General features: G+C 37.4%; 2 protein-coding genes across 2 annotated transcripts; both read left to right on the plus strand.

Moving 5' to 3' along the window:
• The first annotated feature begins 2,592 nt into the window (after positions 1 to 2,592).
• On the plus strand, positions 2,593 to 13,631 carry LOC141426184 (cysteine proteinase 1-like). Its single transcript, XM_074085041.1, has 5 exons — positions 2,593 to 3,042; positions 6,267 to 6,384; positions 9,644 to 9,822; positions 12,074 to 12,181; positions 13,371 to 13,631. The coding sequence occupies exons 1-5, from the start codon at positions 2,595 to 2,597 to the stop codon at positions 13,508 to 13,510; spliced, it is 993 nt and encodes a 330-aa protein (XP_073941142.1). The 5' UTR covers positions 2,593 to 2,594; the 3' UTR covers positions 13,511 to 13,631.
• Positions 13,632 to 17,585: 3,954 nt separating this feature from the next.
• On the plus strand, positions 17,586 to 21,159 carry LOC141445713 (cysteine proteinase 1-like). Its single transcript, XM_074111604.1, has 5 exons — positions 17,586 to 18,044; positions 18,273 to 18,399; positions 19,091 to 19,272; positions 20,296 to 20,400; positions 20,970 to 21,159. The coding sequence occupies exons 1-5, from the start codon at positions 17,594 to 17,596 to the stop codon at positions 21,116 to 21,118; spliced, it is 1,014 nt and encodes a 337-aa protein (XP_073967705.1). The 5' UTR covers positions 17,586 to 17,593; the 3' UTR covers positions 21,119 to 21,159.
• The last annotated feature ends 2,805 nt before the right edge of the window (positions 21,160 to 23,964 follow it).

A 23,964-nucleotide genomic window follows, 5' to 3' on the forward strand; every position in this document is an offset into this window, starting at 1 on the left:
TTGGCCATAATTTCCACGCGGGACCAGTGTGCATTGGTAACTCCACATAATTGAATAACTTTGCAGGTTTGTGCAGGTTTCGTCACGATATTTTCCTTCACCGTAGAGCTCGTATATTGAAATTTTTGACGTGCGTTACCGGAAAATTAACTCAAACATACCCTCTTGTTGGATAGCTTTATCTAACTAGTACCAAAAATAATCTTGAAGCTGAACCTTTATTGCTACAGTCGAAAACGGCACTAAAAAAAACCGGCCAAAGGCGTGTCGGACACGCCCGAAATAGGGTTCCGTAGCCATTACGAAAAAAATTCGTATTTTATAGGGAATCTTCCATAGTTTAGGTATATTTTATACCTTAGGCTGCTATTTACTCTTAAACTACTAATAATTATCAAGCAAACTTAACCGTTATAGTTTTCCTTGAAAGTTTGATATACCATCCTGATTTTTTATTTTTTTTCCACCCACCAGTTTAGATTTTAGAGAGGGGGGGGACGCTCGATTTTCATGAAAATTGCATTTTAAAGTTGAATATTTCGCAAACAAATCACTGAATCAAAAAATCGTCTTAGCAAACCCCTAATGGTTTTAAAAGACCTAGATCAACGATACACCACACTATAGGGTTCGATGGAAAAAAAACACCCCCACTTTACGTCTATGGGAGGTACCCTAAAAAAATTTTTTTTAGAATTTTTCATTGTACCATTTTGTCGGCATAGTTTACATATATATCCGTGCAAAATTACAGCTTTCTAGCATTGATAGTCCCTGAGCAAAGCCACGGACGGACAGACAGACAGACATGGTAAAACTATAAGGGTTCCGTTTTTGCTATTTTGGCTCCGGAACCCTAAAAATGCAGCTCAAATTTTCGCAAACGCAAAAAAGCCCTCACAAGTTGTTGTGAAATTAAACACCCGCTTCCCTCAAAAATTTGCGGTAATTGGATTGGAGTTTGAAGCTCAGTTAACTGGACCAAAATTAGACAGAGCACTGTTGCTATTACAACAAATAACCGCTTTACCCGAAATTGAATTACAGCTTGTACGGTCAAAAACGTACGGCGGTGAATTTCAGGCGGTCCTGCGGCGTTAGTAACTAGACCTTAGGGCTGTTTCACCACTCGTTGATTAATTTTATTTAACGGATAAATGTGATGCCGGCTCCGCTATTCGAACAAAACAAACGAAGACGGCATCACATTTATTCCTCAAAGAAATTTAATCAATGGATGGTGAAACTGGGGGTAGGAAGTGCTTTTTTTTGACGACTGGCCCATTTCATGAAGTTACAATTCACAAGCGGTGTCTCTTTTCAATACATAGCATACTGTCAAACAAAGACTACCGCTTGTAAATTGTAACTTGTAGCTTCGTGAAATAGGGCACTGAAAGCCCAGTGGTTAGAGAAGACTACGAAGCTTGAGGTCCCGGGTTCAATCCCCGGTCGGGGTAGATTTACTTGTATGAGAAATACTAACGTTTGTCCTCGAGTCCTTCCTTACCGTTCCTTCTAGTAATTTGAAGGAACAATTTTTTTTATATCAAGTAGCTGGCAAAACGAGCATGCGGGTCACCTGATGGTAAGTGACCGCCGCCGCCCATGGACACCTACAGCATTATTAGGACTGCGGGTGCGTTGCTGGCCTAAAAGGGGGCTAATGGGGGAGGGAGGAGAGGAGCTGGGCCTCGGGATCTCTCACTCAACGTAGTAGCAAAAGTACCTACTATTTCACGCCGGTATTCTGTGGGAGTGTGGTACAAAACCGGTCGAGCCGGCCCGTTCGTACTGCAGCCAGCAAATGGTTACAGTAAGGCTCTACCACATAACAAGAACTAGTGCGAATAAAACGTCTCAGTAATTCCTTTAGTTCTTGTAATGTAAAGGAACAAAACCGAAGGAAAAGTCGCAGTAGTACCTTCATTTCCTGTAAAGGAACTAATCCGAAAAACAGTTCTTTCTCTCTTCTTCTCGGTGGTTCCTTCAGCTTTTGTACCTAAAGGAATAAAAGCGAAGGAAAAGTTACACTGGTACCATATATACTGGTATCATCTTTTAGTTTTTGCAAAGGAACAAAGGCGAAAAATAGGTCGCAGTACGTCTTTCATCTCTTGTGAAGGAATTAGTGCGAAAAAAAAACCATAGCTCCTTCGAAGGAGCATGCAAAGGAACTACCGCGAATAATCCAGGTGGATGCATTCACTGCCACCGACGCACATATGCGTTTTCGGAACTTCGCCCAGTGCCGCTGTCATAATTATTAATACATTTTGAACGCACATGTGCGTCGGTGGCACCAGTGGTAGTCAGGTGACAGTGAATGCGTTTAGTTTTGTTTGGAACCTCGCGTACGGAACACAGAAAAAGTAATCAATAAAAAATGTACTTAGTTACTATTTAACATTTTCATACAATGCCAAGTCATAAAAATCCCCTATAATAACGTATGGTTATCATTTTGACTGCAATTTAAAAAAATATAAACGGTAAATATTATTTGAAATAACTGGTTTTAACGATCTTTAAGTGCATATAAAAGGAGTATGAATCATAATGATCGGTTAAAATTTACGTTTATGGAAAGAATTATGTTCAGTATAATTTATGTGTCACTGTTCGTCAGTAAAGCACTGGCTGCACTGACGGCAGACAAACCATACTACGACTTAGCTGACGCAGAAAACCACTTTGCTGAATTCGTTCAGGAATACGATAAAAAATACGGAAGCCACGAAGAATACAACAAACGCTTTGAAATTTTCAAAAACAAATTGTTACATATAAATAAATTGAACGAAGAACATGATGCGACGTTTGGTGTTAACAAGTTTTCCGATTTGACTTTCGAGGAATTTGCAAGCTCTCGTTTTTCAGTGATTCCATCCAAAGACGTAAATGCAACTGAAATGATAACAGTAAAGAAAGAATGGGTAATAAATGCTCCAAAAAGTTTAGATTACAGGACCCTTAACATGGTAACGCACGTAAAGGAACAAGGATTCGAATGTACCCCGAGCGATGTTTTCGCAGCCATTGGTAAGAAAATTTTAGTATTGCCGCAACATCCGACAAAAAACATATAAGTACTTTTCAACCGTATTATTTAAAAATACAATCAATTGCAAAATATTTTTCGTAATATTTTATTCCTTATTTATTTACAATAATATACTGATGGCATGCCAAATAAATGTATCGATTTGACTAAGATTTTCGTTTTATCTTACTTCTGTGGTATTTCAGTGTTTAAATAGTTGTTTTTATCAGGTGCTCGGAGTTCATTTTTTTCTTAAACCAGCAAAAGTAAAACCAAACTATCATTGTTCGCACCCGAAACTACTAAACCTCTAAACTAAATAGGTACTAGAGCTCCGCCCCGGCTCCGGACGTGTACAATTTTCAAAATAACCCTTCTTTGGGCAGTCGGATAAAAAAGTCTCAAGGGCATTTTCAGCTCCATTTCCCAAAAACTATACCCGCGCGTAGCCGGGGCGCGTCGACGTAGAGTAAATTGGATCTTATGCATTATGATTGGATTGATACTTTAAAATTTGTAATACGTATAAAGATGCAAGGCACAAAAATTTCTACGGAACTTTATTTAGATATAAAAGGGTATAGCCGTGTTTGTATGGGGCATTGGCCCCAGAAGCCAAATCGATTGCCGTTTTACTGATTTATAAGGCCAGATGTAAGATGCTATTTCATAAAAAAAAACATCGAAAATGCTGCAGGTTTTTGAGAAAATTAAAAAAAAAAAATCGTTTTTTTTTATCTAAACTACAGAACCGTTTTTTTTGTAACTTACACACATTATGTAAGTTATAAAGTGCATTATTAAAAAAAATGGATTTCCTAATATCCTTATAAGTACTGAAATTTTCACTTTTAAGTTTTCAATATATATTTTTTTATTTCCGTGATTTTTTCACCCACCAATTTTCGTTATATTATGTAGAAACTATTATTCTATAACATATTTTTTTTTCAAATCATGCACTTGGATCAACATAGCCAAAATGAAACAAACTTATGGTATATCATACATTTATTGAACTTAATATGGCTAACTACAAGAATCTAATAAAAATAACATAAGAGCAACGTGAAAATAAAATGTCTATAGTACAAACAGGAACACATCTAACTGGCCATGACTAGGTCTTATGTCAATGTTAATAAGGTCTACCGATGGTCAGTTAAGTTTGTGGTTGATGGTACAGTCGAGGGCATAAATATCTATACAGTCATAGCGTCAAATATATGTGTATATGTCGGCGGCCGATCGTAAAATCCGCCAGATCACGAAATTCCTAGGCATATCGTGAAACGCCGCCATTTCATGATATGCCTAAACGTTGGCCAGGCATATCACGATGTGCCTGAGAAATAATACGGCAGATCGATTAGAGCAACGCATTCGTCGATATTCCTAGCTCTATACCGGGCACATCGTAAAATAGTTTCTTTTTTTGGCCACTGGTGGCGCTGCGTATGCAATGGCGGCCGTGACCAGCTGACCGGTCGTGTTTGTTTAGCGCGTGAAAAATGTCGGCGTCGCAACAAAATGATCGGTCATCGTTTCATCAACCATTACCTCTCATATTTCGTTTTCTAGATTTTTTTTACCGTACAACGGCAAAAACTACTAGACACTGGCAAAATTGTCCTCCGATGGACAGAGCCATATTTTTTTTTAAAGAAACAACAATAACAAAATGATCCTTAAACCGAAACTAGTGATTGAATTCAAAATAGAAGTGCAAAAGAAGCTTTTGAACATCAGCTCCGTTCTTTTTATGTGAATCAAACGGATTCTGTGCACAATATGAAAAACCATGGACGTCTGCCCGTATTTTAGAGGTTAGTATTTTGTTGATAAATAAAGTATTCACAAGTTGTTATTTATTATTATAGAAAAATTTAGGTACGACGAGCGAAGCGAGAGTGGTTAGTATTCATTTTGATCACGACGCACGAGCCGAGCGAGCGAAGCGAGCGTGCCGCGGCAGCGGCCGGCGAAGTGCCAGAACCGATATGGCGGCGTTTCATGATATGCCTAGGAATTTCATGATCTGCCTAAACTGGCCATATCATGAAATGGCGGCGCTTCATGATATGCCTAGAATTTCATGATCTGCCTAAACGTCACTAGGCAAATCGCTAAACGGTGAGTTTTTGAACGATATAGCGGATGTCCCTTAGCCAATTCATGAAATGGCGGCATTTCACGATATGCCTAGGAATTTCGTGATCTGGCGGATTTTACGATCGGCCGCCGACATATACATCGACCTTATGGCAGGGGGGGTGTCACTACGCCATTCCGCCGCCGAGCTACAAGTACATACCGGGCCTCCCCAACGTTGAGGCGATTCAGTGGTTGCCGCGCACTGACCCGACCCGTGGCGCACGCGCGCGCCTCTTACGCAGTACGACTCACTTTACGTCGCAAACGCGTGTCATATTTTAATTGGCAAAATGTATCCAAAAAAATACTGCATTGCAGCCGATTGTCGGAACATACATACGTGTGTATAACAACAATAAACATAAGTGTATACGTGTGTGTAAAAAAAGACGGACTGTAAATAAAATGAATAATTGCATGTTAACATTACCTACTTGTCGCGTTATTTTATTACGTATTAACCTGTTGAAGAATAAAGCAATAAGATTCTGCATTTTACCACAGTAACGTACGTTAAAATGTGAAAAGTTGTAGTAGGTATATTTTTTTTATCCAAAATGATTTCCATCAAAAAATTGCCTATTGCGTATTTCTTTTCAATCCGTTCCATATGGGTATCAAGTGAGAGGGCTTGAAAAATAGAATTTTGACACAAAAAAAAACAAATACAATGTGGCTGCCATCACAAAAGTAACGTTAAGCAATATGAACCTAATCGTCTGTACCTTAGTTCATACGCAGTAAATTTCATTTAATTTTAATTATGAATTTTGTGCAACTATGCTCAAAAGACATCTGATGATGATGACATTTCTAACCTTCACTAGTGTATTCCGGAGTAGCAACAAGTAGCAACCCTAGCACTACACGTGCCGACGAGTTCTCCCGGTTGTGTCTGGAAAACATTTGCACAGTAGTCCAGTCACATAATAAACAAATCTAACCACGCGCTGATATTTTCCGGTTTAAGGTCAAACCTACATTACAAGTAGTCACGTGTGACCATTAATTACCATTTATTTTTATTTTTGTATCACTCCCCTTTTAAGCTTTACAAAATGGTTCACAGGTAACATTGAAGGACAGTACGCCAAAAAGCATAAAAAACTCGTTACTCTGTCAGAGCAGCAAATCATCGACTGTGTAATCAATAGCTGTAGAAGCCCGAGTGTTTCAAAACTTTTAAGGTAAGTGACTGCCGTTCAATCCTTTCTTAAAACTTTTACAAATTTGATTGTTAACATAATTTTAAAGCTCTAAGTTTCTTCTTTTAGCAACAAAGGCAAACTTTTCTTTTTTCCTGTATTATTTTCTTTATTTCAAAACTTTTTTTACGTAATATATCTCAAAAACTTGTTTTATAACCACTTTAAAACACTAAGGGGCTGTTTCACCATCCATTGATTAGTGTTAACTGGCGGTTAGATGTGATGCCGTCTCTATTTGTTTTGTTCGAATAGACGGAGACGGGATCACATTTAACCGTCGGTTAACGCTAATCAATCGATGGTGAAACAGCCCCTATTGAATAAATTATAGCAAACACTTTGCTAACAACAAAGTGCAACATGTTTGAAAATCGTAAGAATTTTATTAATCACATTCGTGTGGTAAAAAATTAAAGTATCCTTTACTTAGCTATAACTTTTTAGCACTTATGTCAAATAATACGAGTAAAAGGTAGGTTTACTTTTAAATACCCACTTATCTCAAACACATACACTATCGCGGCTATCTTGGAAAACTTCACTTTTACAGTTCGACGTCGCTTCTTTTTTTGTGTGTGGTTCTCAGTTTCTATTTTGAGATTCAAGAACTAACAATAATGAAACTAATAATTGTAATTTAATAATTTAAATAAATAAACCGTTCTCGTGCAAACGACACCCATGTTCATTAAGATATTTTGCATCAAACTTGCTCATAGACAGTGTCGTAACATGCAAGTTACCTTGATTGCAACCCCCCAAATTAAAGCTTCGACCTCTTTTATTGTCATGAAACCCAAGGTCGGTAAATGAGGCATTGCGCATACTAATACAGCTGTGCGCGCTGCTGCTGCGCCCCGTGCTGCTCAGGGGAGGATGCTGGCACTGCTCAAGAGCGAAGCCTAAGGTATCGGCAATTTGGGCAAAAATAATAGTCTTACAAAATAATCAATTTTACTCGCAAATGTGACGGAATAATAGATTGTTGCACCAAGCAGAAAGATATTTGTTATTGCACCGAGTGCTGATTAGGAAGCACGAGGGCAATATAAATTACTTAACGCGAGGTGCATAATCTGCTTTTCTTTCAACTATTACACGAATATTAGACGAAAAAAACTCATGCTAAACAATGAATAGGAAAGAAATGTCACTAGCACTCGATGATTCCATTTTTGTATGTTTTTTTTTATTCGACTGGATGGCAAACGAGCAAAAATGTCCACGGAAAATTCGTAAGGTTCCCGCCAATTTGTTTTTTTTTAATTACTTTTTTTTGGCAGAGTTAGTAGCCAGTAGCAGATATTTTTACCAGAGATCTATCAAATTTCGGATGGGCGCCAGGTTGGTCAACCAAACACAAAGTTTTTTTTTTAATATACGGCTACTTACTGTTTTTGGTAGGATTGGTAGCAACAATTTTTTGTACGCAATCTGTCAAATTTCATAAGACCGTCAGGTTGACCAACCTAACACTAGATTTTTTTACACTATGCAGGCTAATTTTATAGCAAAAATACTTGTGTTATCTCTTTGGTGGTGCAATTTAAAAAAAAACTAAAACAATGCAATAAAGGATTTTCATACATTTTTTTCTGCTCTAGAGCAGAAAAGTCCCGCTTTGTGCTAGGTATTTAGTGCGGTTACCATGAAATTGAAGTATAGTTGGAAGAAAAATATTGTATGCTGCACAAGACAACAATGATCGTATTTCTTTATTTACCGCCCTTAAGACACAGTGTACTATTTCACCACACTGCAACACCCTCAAAAAACCAAAGGACCACTTGTAGTGTTCCGTAGTCAACTAGGAATCCTTATAGTTTCGCCGTGTCCGCGGCTATGCTCAGTGACCGTAAAGTACAGTCGAGTTCATAAACATGTGAGCAAGATTTTGATCAAAAATATCTGAACACGACTCTATAATATTGTTAACGGCGTAGAAAGCGTGTTTAGATATTTTTGATAAAATATTTGCTGACAAGTTTATGAACTCGACTGTACTAGAAAGCTGTAATTTGCCATGAATATACATATCAGCCAAGCCGACAGTGGTAAAATAAAAAAATAAAAATTTAACAAAAAATGGGACCGACTTCAAAAACTTGAAAATAATTTTCTACTAGTTTGAAGTCGGTGCCTCAGCACGAGCCAGCAGGGAGTGGAACTACTTATAGTCGTCTACCTCACCTACATATATTATGTATTTGGCTTTAATCACTCCTGCTGGCTCGTGCTGAGGCACCGACTTCAAACTAGTAGAAAAATATTTTCAAGGTTTTTGAAGTCGGTGCCATTTTTTGTTAAGTTTTTATTTTTTATACATACAAAAAGAACGTACACCCGAATTGAGAACCTCCTCCATTTTATGAAGTCGGTTGAAAAAAAAAACAAAAATAGTAGATTGTACAACAAGAGCATACATTTATTAGCATTTCATGACTCTTAGCCAAGCGGTTGTTATTTAAAGATTTTATCCCTATCCCGTGGGAATATGGGGATAAAAAGTAGCTTATGTGTTATTCCAGATGTCCAGCTATCTACAACAAACATACTCACTCACTCACTCACAAACTTTCACATTTATAATATTAGTAGGATCTATATAAGTATATATATGTTTATCTGTTGTCTAATACCCATAGTACCTACAGCTTTGCTTAGTTTGGTACTAGGTCGTTTGGGTGTAAATTGTCCCATGATATTTATTATTATTGTTAATAGGTACCTCCGACAATCTGTGCTGTGTATCAAATATCCCACTAATATTGTAAATGTAAAGGTTTGTAAGTCTGTTTGTTGGTTAGTTAGGGTGTTTGTAACATCATCACGTCTAAACCGCTGGACCGATTTAGATGAAGTTCGGTATACAGATAGTTTGAGTCCCGGGGAAGGACATAGGATAGTTTTTATCCCGGAAAATTGACATAGTTCCCGCGGGATAGCGATAACCTAATTATACGCGGACGGAGTTGCGGGTAACAAATATTGTGTAAATAAATATCTCTTTCTCTCTCAGTTCTTGCACTGCATTACACAGTGAAAAATAAGACAGTTACCTAGTGAATTATCAGCACATGATTATTTATCTCTAACTTGGCTCTCTGGCCAAGTTATGCTAGCATTGATAATCCTCTGGTTTAGCGACTGTCTGTGGGTGGTGATGATCTTTAATCAAGTGATCTGCTTACTCTTTCACCATATCACATGACCCCATTTCATAAAACATCTTTTCCAGTGATATATGTAAGACGGACGGTTGTGTGAGCGAGGAGCACTACCCTTATGCCGGCGAACTCACCGCGTGCCAAACAGGAAGCAAAATTGAAGTCAAACTAAAAGGATTTCAAGAGCTAGTCGTAAAAAACGAAGATCAGCTGGTAGGAGCTACTGCTCACTATGGACCTATTTACACACGTAAGATTATAGAACTAAAATAGCGACAATTCAAATAAGGGCTATCGCGTATGAATTCGCCGCTAGAGGCGCTAGTGTAGCGTGAGGACTCCGAAATGTCAAATCTCATAGTTTTTGGGTGAGCTGCGCGGGTTTATTTAGGATTAGAATAACTTTGTGAATATTTTGCATTACCTGAAATTAATTATGGCAATTATGCGTTACGGGGCAATGAATGTATGTGTTTGGAGACAGTTTTGCCTTTCGGAAACTTTTGTCCTCCCTTTTTTCCGAACAAAACTGGACTACGCAACACTGTGGTTGCTCGATATTTTTATGGTACGGTTGTAAGGTGTATTAAATAAGATTTTAATCTAAACTTTGTTTTCACGCCCGTAACAACAGACTTTGAAAGCCATACTTAAAAACCTCACGCAACAGTGCGCCATCTAGTGAGACAAAAAACGATAGCCCTCATTGAGTCCCGACAGCAATGACTAACGTCGTGAGCACAGTGAAAATGAACAGTATTCCGTCTCGGCAGCTTCCTTGATATAATTACCTACGCCGGCTCGGTACACAAACGCGCGATAGGGCTGCCTACTCTACTAATGCCCTGATCACACGTACCGAGTAGCATGGCGAGACAGCAAATTGGTACTCGGCCGAGAGAATAGGGTGGGCGAGTACTTAGGTGTTTACACGCATTTTGATTTTCCTAGTGACAGTGGCCAATACGCGGTTGCGCGGCCGCTCGCTACGACGACGCTACTGACTGGCGAGTGGCGAGTGAACGAGTTCATACCTGCCGAGTGACGAGCGAGTCGGCGCGGGGTATGCTGAGAGGAGAACAGGGGTGGGCACTCGGCCTAGTAAATAAACCAGGGCCCGAGTGGCTCGCTCGCCATTTTGCTCGGCCGAGTACTAGGCCGAGTACTCGTCACATAGTAGGTACACACGAACCGAGCACTCGGCCGAGGACAATCTCTCGCCACTACTCGGTACGTGTGATCAGGGCATAACTGCCACTGTTTAGTTATGTATTTGATTTGATAATGTCACATGAAAATTGGGAAAGGATTAGGAGAGATTTAAAGATGGACTAAGTAGTGTTTAACAAAAATGCATTTTACGTTATTTTAAACCACAAAACGTATTATGTTTTAAACAGTTTTATTTGGCTTCATTACTACGTATATTTGTTACCTACAAATTAGCTACAGAGAAGTATTTGCGCCTCTTCTGGGATGTGCGAAAAGCTTTATTGTTGAATTTAAGAGTATAAAAAATTCGCATTCTGATAAATTACTTTAATAAACACATTTTTATTATATAATACTAGATGAATTTAAATATCCGTACACCGAACAATACTGTTTATATCGTCGTGACATATTAAGGTAGGTACCTACGTAATAAATGCGCGTGAGTCCGTAAGTAACCGCGGAGCACTCACGACTAATGAGAGATTTCATTGTTAAACAATAATCAATAGGAGGGGATGTGTATAGTGATCAGACACTTTCTAGGCTTAAGCGCAACACTTTGTTAGTGTCTAACTAGATGGCTTAAAAAATCTTTTATTTGAAAGATCAAGAAGGGTTGAGCTACTCCAGTACACGTGCCACACTTCGGTCAGTTTTATTAATATTATGTATCTTTTTTATCTTTTCCTTTAATATTTAGCAACAGAAGAAGTTGTAAAATCCCATGTCAAGTGCAACAAACTATACAATGTCTTTTAATCGCAAATTTTGAGAAAATCACGCGTCTTCGTGGATGACATGTTTGTTCGGGTGGAATCATTCAACTCAAATTTGAAGTGGATATCTTCAACAGATTGAGCTGAAATTTTACATCTAAAAATCCGATGACAGTGCAATATTATTATGACATGGAGTTGATCCGATGATGAAGCTAGAGGGTGACCATAGGAACTCTGTAATAAACGATACGACCGCATCGAGTTTGGACTCGTTTAATTCGTCTTGACGAGTACTTTGGTAACCAGGGGCATAAAGTACATTCAGCAAAAAAACTTTATTAGAAGAATATTAAGGAAAACTTTTACTGAACTGTTTACGGAACCCTTTAAGTACGAGTCCCACTCGCACTTGACCGATTTTTCTTCTTCCTGTAATTTAAATAGTTGTAACTTCATTGTTGTCCTTTAGCACAGGCTATTTAGGAACCACAGATTTTCCAGTTTTAATAGACACTTATGTAACTGGAAGTTTTATGAATAAATTATTATTATTGTTTTATTTTATAGGTTTATTTCTGCCAAGTGGCGCTGAATCGTACCGTGGAGGTATATGGGCGCCGACAGATTGTTCCTCCGCAACGAATAGCGCAATTCTCGTCGTTGGCTACGGAACAGGTACTTCATAACATATATATATATTGATTTCATCACAGGTATCGAGACAAGTGACATAAACTAAAAAATCGAGAAATGTCCATTGTCCCATACCGGATACAATATCCTCGTCGTTACATTCATGATTAAAAAAAACCATTATGGACGTGCAATTTGATATTTAATTATGTGTTACGATAAATGTATATATTTCACAATAGCATTCATTTTAGCTACAAAAATTGGGTTATTTTTAAATACATTTATTATTGAAAAACATATATCAATTTGGTAGTCTTCTATTACACCTATTACAAAACTTCAAACATAAACTCTACTTACAATTCCAAACATTTTCCTTCGAATATTTACAATTCAATTTCAAATAATTTATTAAGTAAAAGAGGCCGCAATGGGCACTTTTACACATAATTTTTTAGACTACCAGCGCTTTCGGAAAGACCATCATTGCCAAGAAGAATGCGCCGCAAGAAACTTGGCAGAAAGTCATTAGCGTACTAACCAGACAATTAATTGTACACAATCTAGTTATTTCATGTTGTTGCCAGAAGCACATTACTACAAATTATTATCCCGTTTACTTAACTATGCTCTTTTTGAAATTGTCATCATATATTTCTATTTCAATCACTTCCTCAGTAAATAAATGAGCAATATGCTCTTTAATAAATTAACATTATGAGGATTACGTATCGAAAAACCTAATAATTTTCAAGAAAAATATGGTTTTGTAAATTTGTGGCGTATAGGTACAGTTCCACGCTTGTAAGATATACTTAAATTAAGCATCATTTGCTCTGGTTCATCATCATCATCATCCGAGCCTATTTACGTCCCACTGCTGGCTACAAGCCTCCTCTCAGAATGAGAGGGCTTGGGTCGTAGTTCCCACGCAGGCCCAGTGCAGACTGGGAACTTCGTACATACCATTGAATTACCTACATCACAGGGTGTGTGCAGGTTTCTTCACGATGTTTTCCTTCACCGTAAAGCTCGTGGTATATTTCAAATGTAATTTCGCACATGAATTTCGATAAACTCATAGGTGCGGGCCGGGGTTTGAACCCACGAACCTTTGCTTGAGAGGCGATAGGCCAAACAACTAGGCCACCACGGCTTGCAGCTTGCAGCTTTGCTCTGGTTGATATGGGTGAAGATAGTCATGTTTTAAATAATCTTTTTGTTTTAGATGCCAGAAGCGGCAAAGATTTTTGGATCCTCAAAAACTCTTGGGGTTCAGATTGGGGTGAAATGGGGTACCTCATGTTAGAGAGAGGAAAAAGTTTGTGCTGGATTGGATCATCATGCGCGACCTCGATTGTTCAATAAATGTTCCATTTCTGCGCGTTTTCTTTTTTGCAAAATGCAGAATTTCTAATTTAAGACAGTATTTCGTATTTTCAAGGCATGATTTCTAACATGACATGTTTAGTTGTATATCTCAAATATGCTGTAGCAGAAATAATAATGATGAAATAATAACTATCGTGTAAGTAAGTATATGAACTGTTTTCCTGTCTGAGATTTTTGCTGGCTCTTTTAAGTAAAAGTAAGGTTTTCAAATTATATTTACAATAAAGTGAGGTAAGGTTACAAAAATGACAATTTGAAGTCGTCATTTTCGTGGTCAAGTTTTAATTTTTTTTTATGTAGATATCGATTGTCTATTTCTGTTGATACTTGATTAATTAAATAATGCTTATTCGTTTTCTCATTATGATCGGATTTTCATTCAAATAATACAATTATAAGATTTTAAAATAAACAAAATATTCTTTTTCGTGGTCTCGGTGCTCATTTCTGTTACCGTTAAAATTGGATTTTTGCTTTTTTTAACCAAAATAAACTTTATCGATCTCTTATAATATAAAGCATCTTATCGGTACATATCCTTATGTTCAAAATAAAACAGACCACATCAAAATGTGTGTTTTTATTTCTGTAACATTTATCTTACACCTCAAATAATTACCCATAAATGTTGTCTCGGCTATTTTGATTTTTTTAGTGCTTGTTTTCCTAAGTCTCCACTCTTTTGTCAGTGGTGATGGTCGAGGGTTGTTAGAGTCACGTCAGGATGTAATTTTTTAGGAAATGATAGAAAGCATATATTGTTACCCACTCTCATATTAGTTCGGCCCTTGTGCCGCCTTTGAAAACACTCAGTGACGAGAAACTGATCCCTCTCCATGATGTCAAATACGGCTATACAATTTTCAGCCTCTGAAATTCTAAGACTCAGCATTGCAACTCGCTCAGTAGCCTAATTTTTAAAGTTTAGTAGGTTCTTAGGCTGTGGGTCGTGTGGGAGTGGGGTGGTTGTGGGTCAGACACAAATTATAAAAAATGTTGCGTTAGTGCAAATGTGTCTTTATAGTACCATCAGCCAAATAAGTGGTCTATCAATTTTTAAACAAGTTCCTATCAAATGAATATGTCGCTAAAGCCGAACTTTCAAGTTGACAGACACGTCTATTGGCATTATTGTTTTATGACATGCGAACGATTATCAACATATTTGGCTGATGGTACCTGCACCGACAATAAAGAAGCAAAGTAGTAATTTCTTCTATTATTTCTTTATCCAAATAAAAATCGCTTCACTGGCAAAGCATATGATTAAGATTAGTGGTAATGCTTACAATTTACTTAAATCCTACTAGTTTAGATGAAATCAGATCACTCGAATAAAACAAATCTCTGTTCAATATAGAAAAGAAGTAATCTTCTCAGACATTAGTCCCACAAGGCAGCGTTTTGGGCCCATTGCTATTCCTGATCTATGTATATCAATGATCTTCCTCGGGCCATCAGTGATAGTGCGGTACTATTTGCCGACGACAGTACACTAATATTTTCAAGGAACTACATTGAGTGTTGAAGAATTCCGTCCTGCGGAGACGATCCTGGCAGGACCACCAAGATTTAATTACCAGATTATTGTATGGTCACCAGATTTACATAAATTTCAAGCCCATCGGAACACTGGAAGTGGATCAAATTTAGCTTCCAAGATTTGACCCAAAGCAATAAATAAACAAACAGGGCAATCTAAAGAACTGCTTCTAACGAAACATGCTAATAATGCATGCATAATTTTAAGTTAAATAGCCATGATAACCATGATATTATGACTACCTGACCTACTTCCTGGGAACCAATGGAAGGATAGGTGAATGGAAAGTAAATAAAAATCTTAACAACAAAATTTAGAAAAAAAAAACTGACTTTATTAGCTTCCCATTCCTTTGTTTCTCAATATTTTTAAAACAGAAAAATTCGATTTTCATTTACTCAATAAACAAAGAAACCTGACTTGGTGGGATAAAACATTTTTTTTGCACTCCCCCCATCTACAATGGTCGACAAAATGATTTTTTTTTTAACAAAAAATAGAACCGACTACAAAAAACCATGCAAATAATTTTCTACCAGTCTGAAGTTATAGGTCTGCGATTATAGGTCCACTCCTGCTGGCTCGTGCTGAGGCACCGACTTCAGAATGATAGAAAATTATTTTTATGGTTTTTTGTAGTCGGTTCTATTCTTTGTTAAAAAAAATTTTTCACGCTTTTTAGTGTAAAAGATCTAAAATATAATACTTTAATGTCAACTGCTCGTCACCTTTTACGAAAAATTGCTTTTTCCGATGCAGGGACGTTCATTATTGAGGAGTGCATCCCTGGTTTAAATCAACCGGAGCAAATGATGGTTATGTTTAAGTTTTTCGACGCTCCAAACGTAGCTAAACACTGTTCCTACTGAAGCTTCCAACCTGAGCTTCCAGAGTAGGTAAGGTCAAGAACTTTAATTCATGAGTCACCATGGGACCATTTCACAGTAAACGTCATAGTGGCATCGCATTAATTAACAAGGAAAATCTACTGACTTTTCCTTTGAAAAGGTTCCATGGTGGTTCATGACTTAAAGTCCTTGACCGTACAAATACAGAATACTTGCACAAAACAAGATTCTTATCCACCTTTGCTGACCTTGGCGGTTTTAGATAATGAACAAAACATATAAAAATACTTTAGTTAGGAAGGGTTACCTCATAAATAACATACTTGTGATTGCACAATCAATTCTTATAAATACGAATATTTCCTTCAAATAGCTGTGCTTCATTAATCACCATGATTTACTTCGTAAAATGCATTGTAGATAAGTGTATTTAGGGGCTGTTTCACCATCCATTGATTAGTGTTTACTGACGGTTAAATGTGATGCCGTCTCCATTTGTTTTGTTCGAATAGACGAAGACGGCATTACATTTAACCGTCAGTTCACACTAATCAATGGATGGTCAAACAGCCGCTTAGTCTTCCTAGAAATCGAATGTTAGGGGTTCTGTTCCACCATATCATTAAAGCTCCATAATGCAGGAACTCATTTTCATTTTTATTTTTTTGGTTTTTAAATATTGCGACTTCGTTAATACACAGGTTTATGAAAATTTCATTACAATTTCGCGCTGTCTAAGATTTTGAATTAGATAACTACGCTTTTAATTACTTAACAGAGGTCCAGGCAACTTGACTTGTATTTTTTGTTTATAGTTTTTTTTAAGGCAGTCGGGCTTCTTTACTGCATGTTTTTGTTGATTTAAATTTTTTTTTACATCATTCTATTATTTTTTTTGTACGACGGTTTTAGATAGCCATTATTCTTAATTTAGTTTTGTTCTATTTTTATGTACCTTAAAAAAGCGCTCATCAGATTTCTAAGGCTGCATCTCGATAGCTTTTATAATTTTATTTTAAACAATTATCAGTTTAAATACTTCTTACAACATGGATACCTCTAATAGTGTAACTAGGCTCATGGGATCGACATTAAAACCACCAGGTACTTCAGATCTTCCAGGTTTTGAAGTTTTTCCCTATATGTAAGTATATAACGCTATCACTGTACCAAATTTCAGATCTCTAGGTATTGGGGAAGTAGTAGTTTTCTTTTGATGATCCTTAATCAGTCAGTCAGGCTGAATCATATTTACGTATCTTCTGTTTAGTACCGGTGAGCTTAGTAAACGTACCTAATGAGCAGAATTTCAGTCTGTCAGTATATCCCATTGTTACTAGACAGACGCGGGAAAATATGCCGACGCTTATGAAAATAAAAATATTGTTCATGTAAATTAGTCAGTAAGGGAATATGTATGGTATGGTAAAGCTATGCGTGGCTAGGTATTTTTATAAAACTTATCGCAAAGTTATGGAAAGTCATAAAATATTTGCTTGAATACAGTTATTAAGACCGATATTTAAAATTGTAGAAAACAAAACATCTTTACTCAAATAACTGATTTTATTAGCTGCAATACCTAATGCATTGATACCTATATAAAATGTGCAAAATTGAGTAGTAAAATAAGTAGTATTTCAATTGCCCACAAAACATACATAAACTATGTTTCGCGTTCGCGTTATTTCTGTATTACTGCTCGTCAGTAATGCCCTAGTTTTGCTGACGGCTGATAAAGTATATTACGACTTAGCTGACGCCAAAAGCCACTTTGCTGACTTCATTCTGAAGTATAACAAAGTATATGACACCGAAGAAGATTATAACCAACGATTGGAAATATTCAGATCTAACTTGTTACGTATTAATGAATTGAACGTACTCCACGAAGCTACTTTCGGTATCAACAAATTTGCTGATTTGACTCGCGAAGAATTCGAAAAAACTCGTCTTGCGGGTTTTCCGCCCGTGGAAATAAATACTGGTGAAAAGATAACAGTAGAGAAGGAATGGATAGCAGATGCTCCGGACAGTCTGGACTACAGGGACGAAGGTCTGGTAACAGAAGTGAAGGATCAAGGACAATGTGGTTCCTGCTACATTTTCAGCGCCATTGGTAAGGAAACTCGAGCCTGCTAATGATCATTAAGTTCATCTTTGGCTTCTGTTCGTCTCCGCCAATCTTTACCTACGGTCTTACAAATATCATCACCCTCCTGCCTGACCACAAAACGTCTTTGACTACTTTCTGTGTACTTCTCCATTCAAGAACCAGTCTGCTTTAATCGCCATTAATTCTGCAGTTTCTGTTGTTTTATTTTTTACAAAATCAACTTTCTCACAGGTAATATTGAAGGGCAGCAGGCCAAAATAAATAATGAGCTAATCTCTCTATCGGAACAGCAAGCACTGGATTGCGATAAAGAAAAAAAAGACATGGGTTGCAATGGAGGATATATGGTGAATGTTATGCAATACGAAAATAATTACAAGCTTTTAATTTAGTTTCACCTGTCCCGATATTTAGTGTGAAATCAAATCTTGCAAGTTGAATTTGACCATCTTTCAGAGTAGTCGGATTAACTTAAACTTTGGCATACTTACATATGTAAACTGGGGACAATACAATAATCTATAGCAGTGGCATCCTGGTGCTCCAGCCGGGATCGTCTCCGCAGGACGGAATTACTCAACGGTTAATAGCATTGAATTGAATTTTGGTTTGGTGTTTGGTGGTGGTTTACTTTCTATGTATGTAAGGCTACTTTTTATCCTGGAAAAATGCACAGCTCCCGAGAGAACACCGCGCGATAACCGAATTACACGCGGGCGAAGCCTATAAATATCCATGGCTTCACTCTTGTACAGAGTACCTTTTTTGGCTAGACTGAGAAATTTTTTTTTCGTTAATATTATAAATATGGAGTTCAGTCATTCTAGAGATCAAATTTTTAATTTCACAAACTTGATGCGTGGCATTGCTGAGAAAGGCATCAAACTGCACTTTTATGATCTTCTTTTACTAAATATTTATTAATAAGCAACACTAGTCTTAAATTGAGGATCTTTTTTATTGTTTTGCCGCGCATATTAAATTATTTTCATTCCAGATCATCTTTTACATAGTAAGAGTTAGGCCGACAGTTTCATCTTTTTTTTTAGTGCTCTTATGAAAGAAGGAGGAAGCGTGGGTGAGGAGGACTATCCTTATACGGCAAAGGTTGGAAGCTGCAGTAGAAACGAGAGCAATGTTAAAGTTAAAATCTTGAATGCTACGGCTTTATCCACTCCCACTGAGGAAGAACTGGCGGGAGCACTCGCTCACTACGGACCACTGGCAATTGGTGAGCAAAGCGGTTTTCAGGGTTCCGTACCCAATGGGTGACGACGGGACCCTATTACTAGGACTCCGCTGTCTGTCTGTCCGTCTGTCACAGGGCTCTATCTATTTGTTGAGCCGTTATAGCTAGACACTTAATCACAGATCTTGTTTTACTGTGGCCGCTATACCAACAAATACACGACGAAGATCTGGAATCAGCTTACAGCGGCAACATTCCCGGGGCGTTACAACTTAGGGATCTTTAAAAAACGAGCCTACCAATTCCTTAAAGGGTCGGCAACGCACCTGTGATTCCCCTCGTGTTGCGGGTGTCCATGGGCGACGGTGATCGCTCTCCATCAGGTGACCCGTCTGCTCGTTTTCCCCCTCGTTATATCTATAAAAAAATTCTAAAAATAAACTGAACTTCAAATTTAAAGGGGGTCGTCCTACAAGAAACGTACCTTTTTTTTAAAATTTTTTGGTTGTCAGGTGTTGTTAGGCGTTGCTAGGCGGCCAGGGTGACAGCCGGCAGTTTCCAGTTGCTAGTTGATTCGTCTTGATGAGTACTTTGGTAACTAGGGGCAAAAAGTAAAGACCAAAAAAAGATCGTATTTGATTTTTTACAAAAACTTATTAAGTACTGAACTGTATTTAAAAAATTGTACGGAGTAACGGAACCCTTCACGTACTAGTCCGACTCACATTTGGACGATCCGAGGCGTAGTGCTTTTCCTTAAGTGTTAGGCCTTATGAACAGGCTCAGTGTTGTTACACAGCGGGCTATACTCGGGGTTTCTCTAGATACGGAGAAAAACGAGGGTCACCAACATAGCCAAGTGATTAGTTCGTTGACGTGGCAATGGGCAGGCTTATAGCACGGAGAACAGGTGGCCGAAATATATTGTTGTTTAATTTTTTATTTTTTATCCGATTGCAAGGGGTGGATTTCATGTAATATTTTTGTGTAACTTCTTTGTTCAATTGTTACTTGCTGTTAATTAATAATTTGCAATAATATTTACCCAATAACCTTCATTTCTAGCCTTATATATGCCAGACTGGCAATATTATCAGGACGGCGTACTGACACCACTGAACTGCGATAATCCACCGAACCACGGAGTAGTTCTTGTGGGCTATGGAACAGGTACGAAATAATTTATTGAATCAGGCTTTACTTAGCAGAGGTCCATTTCAATGAACTAAAATAATTACTTTGCTCACCTTACGATTACTACTTATATGCAACAAATGTGTGTTCATGCAGCTCCTCCACCTTCGCACTGTAAGAACACACACAAATCACCAAAGCACCTTCGGCACTGACGCGTTTCGAACTCAGCCAAAAATCATCCACAGTGCAACATAACCGTTTATGTATATGTTTTCTGGTAGCATGGGCGCCTTTGTCACTCTAAGGATGAACTTTGGTGGAATTCTTAAGCCGAACTTTACGAGCATGAGAAGTGAAAAGGTAATTTTGTATGTAGAGCGGGCCAAATTTTGTGCTGCTGAGTATTCGTCGTATCACAAAGTAGGAGGTAGGAGTAGGAGTAGGAGATATCCTAGCACGTTTCGTAACCAACGGTCGCCGTCACGTGTCATGTATTGTGTGCGTTTGCCATTCAGTTTGACACTCCGTCTGACACGTTCTTATACGGTCATGGCACGATACGGTGTAATGTGTAGAGACCTCAAAGAGTTATTCTGTTTCAGTACCCGGCGGTAGAGATTACTGGATCATAAAGAACTCTTGGGGTGCCGATTGGGGTATTGAGGGCTACTTCAAATTAGAGAAAGGAAGAGAGTATTGCAGAATCGGAAAATATTATACCGCAACTGCTGAAGTTGAAAAAAAAGTGTAATTTTAACTTTGTCATTATAAAATTCGTTGACGTTTTTAGATGTATCTTATCCACGAAAAGTTACAGATAATTGTATAATGTGGCTTATAAATTAAATTTAAAAATATCATCATCGGCTCTTTTTATTTTCAACTATTTAGTTTCAGTTCCTAAACAAATTTTGGAAAGTTGTTTCTATTTTTTTTCCTCTTTCCTTTAACTGCCATAGATGTAAATTTATTCTAAATTGAATGATTTTTTTAAGTTCTTTATATCTTAGAGGTCTTTCTGAAAATCAGCATTGACCATAAACTGAGTCTCACACTCATTGGGAAATTCGTACCTATAGGTACGACAATTTTTAAGTCTACCTGATGTATGTTCTCTTTATTTTAGAAAAGGAAAGAAGCAAATTTTTGCTTCTTTCGGCACAATGTTTATTTTCTTTCTTTTTATTTAGTAGGTATGTAAGAGTAAGAGTATGTAAGGTTGTCTTATTTTTAATTGTAATTTTTTTTCTGTGCTAAATTTTGGCAAAAAAATCTTTCTTTCTTTAAATTCCATTGAAAAACTTTGCGATACATGTACCTAGCTAGACATAACTTCCGCCTGGCGAGAGCTGTTTTGTGCCCTAAACAAGCGTGCTCTAATCATTTAATTTATGTAGATACAAATGCGAACTTATCTCTGTAAAAAATATCTACTAGTCAAAATTTGAGTGGTATATGTAATTTGCTTTTGGCACTAACGTATTAATTATTTATTATTGTTGGTACGGATTTGAAATGAGAATACTTATACTTACCAGGTGCGTGGCCAGTGGTGGTGGTTAAAAATAAAATATAAAACTTATTTTGGCCAGAATATCTGATCGCAATAGGTTAACCCTGAGAGGAGGCCTGTGCCCAGCAATGGGACGTATATAGGCTGGGATGATGATGATGAATAGGTTAACAACAGAACAAGACCATAACTCCTAACAACATTATAAAATAACTAATCATTGCTCGCCACCGTGTTATTCGTATCACAATTTAATAATACGTTTCCTTTGACAAACTTATGACGGGTCCCTTTTCATTCGTCAAATTACCAACAAAAAATAAACTACTATACATATTCTAACCCACATTAATTTCAAGAGCATAGTATTCAGAATCGTCTGCCGATAGGTTTAACAGCTGCAAGTCAAGTTGTCCAATTACCACTATAACATCGACAGTCAAGAACATTGTAAAGTTTCTGTGACTTAGGTAATAAAATACAAAATTGAATGACAAAAAGTTTCAAAGCTGAAAATACTAGTTGGTGTTAAGTGAACGTGCTACTTAATGTCGCCATTGAACGCCCCAAGGCACTCCAAGTATTAAAATGATAAACGGAATGCTATCGAATATGGAAATCTCTCAATTTATTATACGATAGGTCATTATTCTATTAGGTAAACAAAATTTAGGGGTTAATAGAGGCATTGGTGCTATCAGCGTAATAAAGGGGGGTTTATGACTGGTTGATGATGTTATTAGCATATTTTATTTGATTAAGTAGACTATAGGTGATGTTTGACACAGGTAGAGCCATGACAGTATTAATGATTCATAGTTAATGAGGGTTTCCGTGCCAGGCTAGATGGCGTTAGTATCGCAAGTTCCGTTTGATAACTTTGCCGTTTGTGTCGTATTTGTGTTTGATTAAATAAATCAACCAATCACTACACTTCGTTTTTTTTTAGCATTACCACGCATTAGCAAGAAGGATGCGATTTGGCGTGTATTTTTATTGAAAAACACTTTTGAAAAATAGATCACAGATATATACGTAACAATTAGCAAGGACATAATGATCATTTACATGCTTTTAGTATCCCAAGTAACAGTTACTGTTTTTTTTAAACGTTTTGCAATAAAAAGACTCGTCAACATTGTTTACCCTTTTTCTAATGCTAAAAAAACGAAGTATAGCAAGGCTGTAGGTAATGTCATCTATCGATCTTTTGCCTGTCAAGAAAGTCTCATTCATTGCATCCTAATTATATTAATGCGATTTGCATGTACGTGCATTCATTTGCGACTCCTTCCTGCTAAAATGGCGCGACGAATTTATATGAAATTTGCTATGTAGATTGCTGGACGTCTGGAATATTATAGGCTAGGGTTTTATCCTAATATTTCCGCTGGATCAGGATAAAATACCATAATTTCCGCCAACTAGGGTTTGAGACCAGAAGAAATTACTCGATTTTTTTTGTGCAACGACAATGAAATCCACAATGTAATATTTGTGAATTCCCACAGGAAAAGCCTCATTAAAAGTAATCAACATTCCGTAACAATTATCTAGCATAGATACAATCATCCATCGTGAACATCTGAACCGGCTCTGTGGGCTCATAAACACCTGGACATAACGTAAAATACATAAATACATTACATACGCTCGAAAAACATAATCCTCCTTCGGGATGTCGGATAAAAATCTAAGGTAAATCGTCATTATTACCTATCAAATGACAGTTACCTAAACAGCGTTTACGTAAACGACGACGACTTCGACATTTTACAATGCATACTAAACATTTAAAAGCATAATGCTAACCAGCTACGTCCTACAGCTGGTTACAGGCTTCCTCGTAAAATGAGAGGGCTTGGACTATAGTGTGCACGCAGTCTTAGTGCGGATTGAGACCACACACAACTTAAATTGCTTCGTGCAAGTTTGTCCAGGTGTGACGATGAAATCATTCATTAAATATGAATAACTAGCCGTTACCCGGGACTCCGTCCGCGTAGAATTCGGTTTTCACTATCCCGCGGGAACTATGGCATTTTCCGGGATAAAAACTATTCTATGTCCTTCCTCGGGACGCA

The sequence above is a fragment of the Choristoneura fumiferana genome, chromosome 3, assembly GCF_025370935.1.
Source record: "Choristoneura fumiferana chromosome 3, NRCan_CFum_1, whole genome shotgun sequence".
NCBI classification, from domain to species: Eukaryota; Metazoa; Arthropoda; class Insecta; order Lepidoptera; family Tortricidae; genus Choristoneura; species Choristoneura fumiferana.

Coding starts and splice junctions, on each gene's coding strand:
- LOC141426184 (XM_074085041.1), top strand. CDS start 2,595: ATGTTCAGTATAATTTATGTGTCACTGTTCGTCAGTAAAGCACTGGCT. Junction 9,823..12,073: donor CTATGGACCTATTTACACAC/GTAAGATTATAG, acceptor TTTATTTTATAG/GTTTATTTCTGCCAAGTGGC. Junction 12,182..13,370: donor CGTCGTTGGCTACGGAACAG/GTACTTCATAAC, acceptor TTTTTGTTTTAG/ATGCCAGAAGCGGCAAAGAT.
- LOC141445713 (XM_074111604.1), top strand. CDS start 17,594: ATGTTTCGCGTTCGCGTTATTTCTGTATTACTGCTCGTCAGTAATGCC. Junction 18,045..18,272: donor CTACATTTTCAGCGCCATTG/GTAAGGAAACTC, acceptor ACTTTCTCACAG/GTAATATTGAAGGGCAGCAG. Junction 20,401..20,969: donor TCTTGTGGGCTATGGAACAG/GTACGAAATAAT, acceptor ATTCTGTTTCAG/TACCCGGCGGTAGAGATTAC.